Here is a 7,519-nt window from a genome sequence, read left to right as displayed (position 1 = left end):
TAGAGATCTAGAGATTAGGCTGATTTTATTATATAACTTGTTACGGTGAAAACGTGAAATAATGAATGTTGTAAATATAGACCTATTTAGTTATTAAGAACATGTTTGTATCATTCTTTCACAAATCCTAACCCGAAGAAATACAATCTATTAAAATATATATTTTCACACGGAACAATTTACTAAGCATTTAAAATAGTAATTCTAAAACTCTGACTCTCCCAAGTTAGACGTCCCAATTTTGCTAAATCTGATATTTAATGAAAAGTATTATCGCCACAGTTTTTTACTAAACTTAGATATGTAAAATTTGGAACGTTCTGTTATCTATTATAAACATAGTACACATCACACAGATTGAAGGAAAATTCTTCCTTTTTAATTTTATTAAAAAGATATATCATTTACATGTACATATGCCCTCATTGAAAAAATATTACATCATCTGCTATGATAGCTGTACTAGGACGAGAATTTCCTTCATCATCTTTAAATTCACTGTAACTTAATCTACCATTAACCATTACTCGCTGGCCTTTTTTCAAGAACTGATATACAGCATCCCTCAGATTAGGTTTGAAGACACATACCTTATGCCAATCTGTCCTTTGCATGAAATCACCTGTGAACGAAGACATTTCGGAATAATCAATTTGTACATAACATTATTCAATTTTCAAAACAAAACAGATTACAGACCTGTTTCATACTTATAGTTTGTATGCGTTGCGAGAGAAAATATTACAACTGGATGCTCAGTAGTACCACGTTTCTGTGGATTTGCCCCAACTCTTCCCAGTAAAGTTACACTATTTACAGCTGCAATCAAAACAGAGAACATTTTATGTTAAGGTGAGTAATATTAAGCAGTAATTCGTATATTTTATATATTAAATGATTTAAATGTTAATTACTTAACAATAATCTTTATACTTCTATATATATACATATGTATATAGAAATTACATATAATATACCTTGGCTGTTTTTATATATTACTATGTATATTCACTGCTAATACTAAAAATCTGTAATATACGTAACATGAATTATAAATTTTCAATACTGGCAGAGAATATACGAATGAATTACACATATAATTATATATTACGTTGTACAACGTAATTAATACATCTCGCACAAATATACGCATATAAGAATAGTTAATTGTATAATTACACTTTTCTATTTTTGTGGCTTCATTAGTGTCTTGTGATAAAAATCGTGCGTTGTTTAATCGACCGATATGATTGCGTGTTCCTAAGATAACCTAAAAATAGCACATGACAAAAATTAAAAATACAAAATCTAAAATGATTTTACGTCTTGTCTGTGTATAATTAAAGTAGTATTACTCACTCTGCGCAACATTGTGACAAGCCCACTGTAAATTATTTATGTCCACTAAAAATAAAATAGCAATAATCAAATTGCAAGTCAAGAATCATACAGACACCGGTGTATGACTCCCACTAACGGAAGGTTATGTTCTATCGATGAGTCGATATGCACGATTCCTTTCTTCTTAAAAGATCGATTATCTTTTTATCGTTCTCAAAGTACGCATTTCCATTTTTCATTGTCAAGAAAAACAAATTTTTATTTCTCACTGGTAAATAACAATTAAAGTCTATCAGATTTACATTCGGTCGTACTATCAAAGATTATAAACTTTGTCTGATCCGTCATTGAGTAGCACTACTTGAACGTAAAGATCCTTTCATGTCCGTTGAAAGATAGTGCTATTTAAAAATAAGAGCGAACATTTTCAAAAACAAATGACGCCTGAGCTAATTAATTGCAATTTTTGCACTTGTCTTTTTATATCAGCAATATTCCTTCATTACCCAGTAAACACTAATAGTAACATGTCAATGTTATAATTTCCCATTAACAATGTAAATGCAATATAACGCGTGTGTTATGTAACAGTTATATTGTGTGGGAAATTATAACATTGATGTTACTGATAGTTGGTGTTTATCGGGTTATTTGTTGTTTATTATTAACTTCACATGCTTGATGTTTTTAAGCATTTTTATCTTTATTATCATCTCTCATGTTAAGAATTGAACATAAGCAAACACAATGAAGCAAAGGAAGAATATGCCATTGAATAGTGTGTAACAATTTTATTAAATATTCCCGTTAGAATTTGACGGATTTTGTGTCGGAATTTGTATCGGGTGCAAATATAAAATCGTAGAAATTCCTGCTCATCCCCAGGAAACGAACCGCTGTGCATTAGAAAAAGCACGATACATGACTCTTTCGTATTTCCACGTATGTGGAATTAAGCGGCGAGTACAAACACCAAACTCTTCACTTTTACTCGCTATATTCCACCGATATTCTGAATACATCGAAACTTGCATAAAGGCAATGCTAAATTAAATTAAACGTAAAAATGTCTGGTCACGCTGCGTCGTTCTGCGTTCCATTAATCGTCCTCCTCTCGAACACCTCCCGGCGGAGCTTTCGGGCCGCCTGCCCGTTTCGCCATGATGATCTGATCCACTTTGAGGACGGTGCACGCCGCGCCTACTGCGTACTTCATCGCCCATTCTTTTGTCAAATACAAATCCAAGATGCCCGCCTCGACGGTGTCTATCAAGGCCGACGCTCCTGCGCCCTGTGAGACAGGAAGATACAATTCACATTATCTCTATTGATACTGATGCTGAATCCTTCAAAAAATATCGCTCATTGGCCAGTCTATCGTCTATATCTATCGTCACAGCCGTATTGGCTGCTTTCAACTGAATACACTATTCAATAAACGATTAATAAACAACGATATCCCGAGTATGAACTAAAATGAAAGGATCATACGTCGATGTTAAAGCCATAGTTCTTCTTTCCCTCTTTGTGCGCCGCGTATAACTTGGATAGAACTTCGGATGCGTGAGTGCCGCTGCTCTCGGCCAACGTCTTGGGGAATACCTCCAGAGCAGCGGCGAATTTGCGCGTAGAGTATTGCTGCAGGCCGGGCATCATGTCGGCGGACGAGGCCAATTGCGCGGCTAACTCGATTTCCGTGGCGCCCGCACCCGGTAAAAATGCGCCGTTCCTCGTGATGCCCTTAAACGTGTTGATGCCGTCGTCGATCGCGCGTTCGATGTCGTCCATGTAGTTCTCGGTAGAACCACGCACGAGCACCGTGCTGATGCGGCTCTCTTTCCCGTCCAATCTGAACACTACGACTATGGTGTCCCCCAACTCGTCGATGTACACCGTATCGGCGTATCCTAATTCTTCGGACGACGGAGGTACCTTCAGAAAAGAACGTTATTGTTCAGTTGAGTCAACGTTACGCGCAAAGGCAGATCTACAGTGGATAAAGACGTTATTAACGCAAAAATTCATAAAATCATCGATGATTCATCGTTGGTTCAAGAGGTGAATCTTTACAGAATCAGTCTGTCACTTGAAGATTGTGAGTAACAATGACAGATACTTTGAACATGACACGTTCAAACGTCTCACTATTATTAATAAAGAAACATATAGCTAATTAAATAAAAAAAGCGTTCCAAAACCGTACTCGACGGGTGGAGTAATATTCAACTGACCAATCAGAACGCAAAAAGCAAAGATTCTTTTACCATGATGATTAATTAATGCTACTCTGCTAGTCGAGCAGGATTTTAGAACGCAGCCGAAGAGAGGCGTGATCGGGATGAGTAAAATTACCAGTTTCGAAAGCGCAGTGGCGCTAACGGATTTGCAAAGTCGCCTCAGGTCGAATTTGCTCGGTATGCGGACAGCCATCAAGTTGTACTTGTTCATGTAATGCAGAGCCATGTCGCCGAACTTCCCTCCGGCCACCACCACCGAGGCGCCGCTCTCGGCGATCGCCTTGATCTGGTTCTCCAGCAATGATTCCTCGCCTCGCGAGAACTTCATCAGCTCGTCCGCGGTCTTTATCAATACAGTGCCCTTCGTCTCGGTCTGTGTGATGTCTATGGCACCGGTGTAAACCGCAATCTTGGCACTGGTCTTCGTCGTGACGTCTCCCTCGACCTGGCGTTTGAACACCATGCCTTGCACCACCTGGGAGTTGTTCAGCCCGCCGCCGAGTATTTTGCAAACTCGCACGTTGTCGACGTTGAACGTTGTTTTCTCCGGTAGAATGGAAATGCAAGCCTGACTGATGAGAGACGCAAGAATATCCTCGTTCCCATACTGCTTGCTCATGACAGTGGTCCTGATCCCTTTCTTCACCTGCTCCTCGTTGCGCACGTCCGTCACCTCGTGCACAACCAAGGACTGTAAAATTACCAGCGCATCCGCCAGGGCATTTTCATAACCTTCGACTATCTCGGAAGTTGTAATTCCCTGTAATCGAAAAATTTATGTGAATTATCTATTCGTTCAAGTACAAATCCTTTCTGTGTAGTGTCCTATCACGATGAATGTGATATTAAAATGATTTATTTCAATTTATTAAATCTAAATATTTTGGATATATTTTAGACTAGAAATCAACGTACCAAACGAAGCAGCTCTTCCGCATTATGTAGCAGCGCTCCGGCAAAGATGATGACAAAGTTCGTCCCGTCTCCCACTTCCGCTTCCTGCATCTTTGATGCTAGGACTAACAACTGTGCAGCTGGATGTTCCACTTCCAGCTCGCTGATAATTGTCGCCGCATCATTGGTCACAAACAGCTTCTCAATATGATTAATTACCATCTTATTCATGCCATTAGGACCATATGCGCTCCTCACAGTATCCGCTAATTGTTTACAGGCTGTTATATTCCTATATACAGCTTCTTCGAGACCGGAAAAGTACTGAGAATACAAAATAATAAATGACTTATTAAAGGAGACTTCTCTTCCTCAGTAAATATTCAAGTTTGGCTCAAATAAAAACACAATGTCAAATATATTCGATTCTTAATACATTCCTATATCTTATTGCTCAACAATCGAATATAATTTAATTTTCAGGAAATAAAAAGTGACCGATGAGAATAAATTTCTGCCATATCTTGTTGTCATATCAATTACACTTCAATGAGATTCAATCGAAATTCTCTTGAATCGTAAATTTTCCGGTATGCTGAAATGTGAAAATTTCTATAAAAGGTGAGAACAAGCCGATCCCTCCTTCGTGCAGCCTACTCGGGAGCGAACATCCATTAGTCATCGGAGCGAAGCTCTGATAATTTGTGATTATTGCGACAAAATTACACTTACGCGTGCTCCATCCTTGAGCATTTGCGCTACACCGGGAGCTTTCGGCACGTGCATAGCCATTTTCGTCGGAAATTTCGAAGATCTTCGCCTATTCGCATGTGACACGCGACAACGCGCTTTCGTTTGCTCCGGAGCGACACGATCGAGATTTTTCTTCCGGATGGGCTTCCATCTAGGCTAGGGATATTTGCGCCGGTAAAAAGACCGCGTTTGCAACGGCGCTACTTTGAACGCACTGGGGCCCCGCTTTTCAATCTGCTCGCCAATCAGCGCTTTTTGCACAAATTTGAGTAATATTAATTATTTATTCGGAAAATACTACAGATATATATCTTGTTTTATATATTTTCTGTTTACTCATTAGAAGTTAACGAACCTAAACTTTCGGCTATTCCACCTGTAGTAAATTGTGCATCTCGATTGTAAGAAAATATTTATATCGACCGAATGTTATTTTAATAATTACACGTTTACAGTATTAATTCCTCAGCGATATAGTCCAACTTTTGTAAAAATATAACAATACATCAGAGAGAAAATATCTAACCTAACGATATCGCGTGACAAGTGATGCTTTCCATTTGTTGGCACAAGTCGACACAAACATCATTTTATCTTTGTCCCGCATTCAATGAATAACAAAGATAGGATGATGCTTGTGCCGACTTGTGCCACCAAATGGAAAGCACCAATGTTGTGCCAAGTGTGAGGACGCCTTAAGGGATTGGCAGGAAGGAAGGATCAAGTGTACCGTATCCAGATTCGTTGAAGAAAAAACAGACGGGCAAGGAAGTGTGGATAAGAGAAATCACGAACGAAGCGCGTGAAATCGAATCCAGCTGACGGGTCTCGCAGGTTTAACGAGTGGTCCGGGCTTCGTACGACCAGGTGTCCAAGGTAGCTTCGATACACCTATCGCCTGTGTGTCCCTTGCTTCCTTACCACTTACCTCCTCGCCGTTCTTCTGTTACGCGAACGGAAATTTCAATTGGTGATCCGCTTTTTAATTTCTGCCGTACGCATACACAGCTGTTATGGACATGGTGATCTCGAATTTGCAACAGCAGCGTCAAGTGACGGAGCAGCTGCGCCGTGAAGCCGCCCTCAAACGGATCACGGTGAGCAAGGCCGTGGAGGATATGATGAAGTACATCACCGAGCATGAGCAGGAGGATTGTCTGCTGGTAGGCTTCTCGTCGCAAAAGTCCAATCCCTTTCGTGAGAAAAGCACGTGCGTTATCCTTTAAACCCACGTGCTTGCAATGAAAAAAAAGGTCATGGCATGACACGCAAGGAACGTTTGAACTTTTGTCTCACCTGTAACTGCGTGTCAGTTTTTGATAACAATGATAAGCATATTTACTAATGTATCTTCCTTTTTTTTTTTTTTATTAAGTAGGATAGTAAGTGATCTTATTAAATTATTCTATGCGTGAGCAAAGGGACAACGATATTTGTGAAACTATCTGTTGAAAGAAGCAACTTTCTTGTTTCTGCTAACAAGAGTGCATTTTGTGCCGAGAGGTTTGCTAACGAAAGTGTATTTTGTGCTTACGAAGTTTTTATGAAGCTTCCGGAATCACTGAATTACTCGTTGAAGGTTTATAGAGAATCTTGTATGAGTTACGAAGGGTTCATGCGTGTGCCTAATTTTCCTACTATCTATAGCCTGGTTAAAGCTACTCCAATTCCGAGTTATATCTGGAAAAACAAATGTATTTTTATATGGATATAAAAGAAGATATACTGTTTATATTCGCGTACCTATTAAAATCATAAAAATAATTGTCTGGTTGCCAAAAATAGATTCCATGTCCAGACTATTATTATTTATTAAACATGATAGGACATGATTAATAATAATAAAGCATTTTGATAATAGATCTAAATAAGAATATATGGAACGTGTGAAATAATCGACGTTGACTTGTAATCAATGTGTTTTGAATGAATCTTCATGACATACATTGCACAGATCAGTCTTATTCCAGTGCCTTGATGAAGTGCCTTTATCAAAGTTTGAGACTGACAACAGTAATGGTCACGTAATATATCTAAATATATTTTTATTTTCAAGAAAAACATGTTTAATACACATACATATATACTTTCCTGGTCAAATATGTGTTAAATAAAGTGTAACATATATTTAAAATATGATTTTATCTTTTCCCCAGCTAATACCTTTCTTCGAAATACTTTATCATACGAATATAAAATTATATTTCAAGAAATATATTGCAATTTTTCTGATCATATTATCAAGGTGCGGCTGTACGATTTTTCTCCATTCAAGTTTCGGTCTCATTCTGTCC

General features: G+C 38.4%; 3 protein-coding genes across 3 annotated transcripts; 1 reads left to right on the top strand and 2 right to left on the bottom strand.

The window, feature by feature from the left end:
* Nucleotides 1-388: 388 nt before the first annotated feature.
* Nucleotides 389-1,506, bottom strand: LOC106746017 (single-stranded DNA-binding protein, mitochondrial). Its single transcript, XM_014622116.1, has 4 exons — nt 1,360-1,506; nt 1,180-1,270; nt 700-819; nt 389-622 (listed from the first exon to the last, which is right to left on the bottom strand). The coding sequence occupies exons 1-4, from the start codon at nt 1,369-1,371 to the stop codon at nt 423-425; spliced, it is 423 nt and encodes a 140-aa protein (XP_014477602.1). The 5' UTR covers nt 1,372-1,506; the 3' UTR covers nt 389-422.
* A 611-nt stretch (nt 1,507-2,117) lies between these two features.
* LOC106746002 (T-complex protein 1 subunit theta) lies at nt 2,118-5,374 on the bottom strand. Its single transcript, XM_014622091.1, has 5 exons — nt 5,205-5,374; nt 4,494-4,796; nt 3,694-4,338; nt 2,833-3,273; nt 2,118-2,632 (listed from the first exon to the last, which is right to left on the bottom strand). Exons 1-5 carry the CDS (start codon nt 5,262-5,264, stop codon nt 2,441-2,443), a joined length of 1,641 nt encoding a protein of 546 aa, XP_014477577.1. The 5' UTR covers nt 5,265-5,374; the 3' UTR covers nt 2,118-2,440.
* A 527-nt stretch (nt 5,375-5,901) lies between these two features.
* Nucleotides 5,902-7,359, top strand: LOC106746123 (guanine nucleotide-binding protein subunit gamma-1). The gene is made up of 2 exons (XM_014622352.1): nt 5,902-6,101; nt 6,234-7,359. The coding sequence occupies exon 2, from the start codon at nt 6,239-6,241 to the stop codon at nt 6,449-6,451; it is 213 nt and encodes a 70-aa protein (XP_014477838.1). The 5' UTR covers nt 5,902-6,101; nt 6,234-6,238; the 3' UTR covers nt 6,452-7,359.
* The last annotated feature ends 160 nt before the right edge of the window (nt 7,360-7,519 follow it).

Source organism: Dinoponera quadriceps, unplaced genomic scaffold (genome assembly GCF_001313825.1).
Source record: "Dinoponera quadriceps isolate SergipeBrazil2010 unplaced genomic scaffold, ASM131382v1 scaffold1782, whole genome shotgun sequence".
Taxonomy (NCBI): Eukaryota; Metazoa; Arthropoda; class Insecta; order Hymenoptera; family Formicidae; genus Dinoponera; species Dinoponera quadriceps.
Note: the sequence above shows the minus strand (reverse complement) of the source record. Positions and strands in the feature narration are given on the sequence as shown.

Coding starts and splice junctions, on each gene's coding strand:
- LOC106746017 (XM_014622116.1), bottom strand. Junction 820..1,179: donor AGCCACAAAAATAGAAAAGT/GTAATTATACAA, acceptor TTTTGATTGCAG/CTGTAAATAGTGTAACTTTA. Junction 623..699: donor AAACTATAAGTATGAAACAG/GTCTGTAATCTG, acceptor CTTCGTTCACAG/GTGATTTCATGCAAAGGACA.
- LOC106746002 (XM_014622091.1), bottom strand. CDS start 5,264: ATGGCTATGCACGTGCCGAAAGCTCCCGGTGTAGCGCAAATGCTCAAG. Junction 4,797..5,204: donor TGCTCAAGGATGGAGCACGC/GTAAGTGTAATT, acceptor TTGTATTCTCAG/TACTTTTCCGGTCTCGAAGA. Junction 2,633..2,832: donor ACTATGGCTTTAACATCGAC/GTATGATCCTTT, acceptor CCTGTCTCACAG/GGCGCAGGAGCGTCGGCCTT.
- LOC106746123 (XM_014622352.1), top strand. CDS start 6,239: ATGGACATGGTGATCTCGAATTTGCAACAGCAGCGTCAAGTGACGGAG.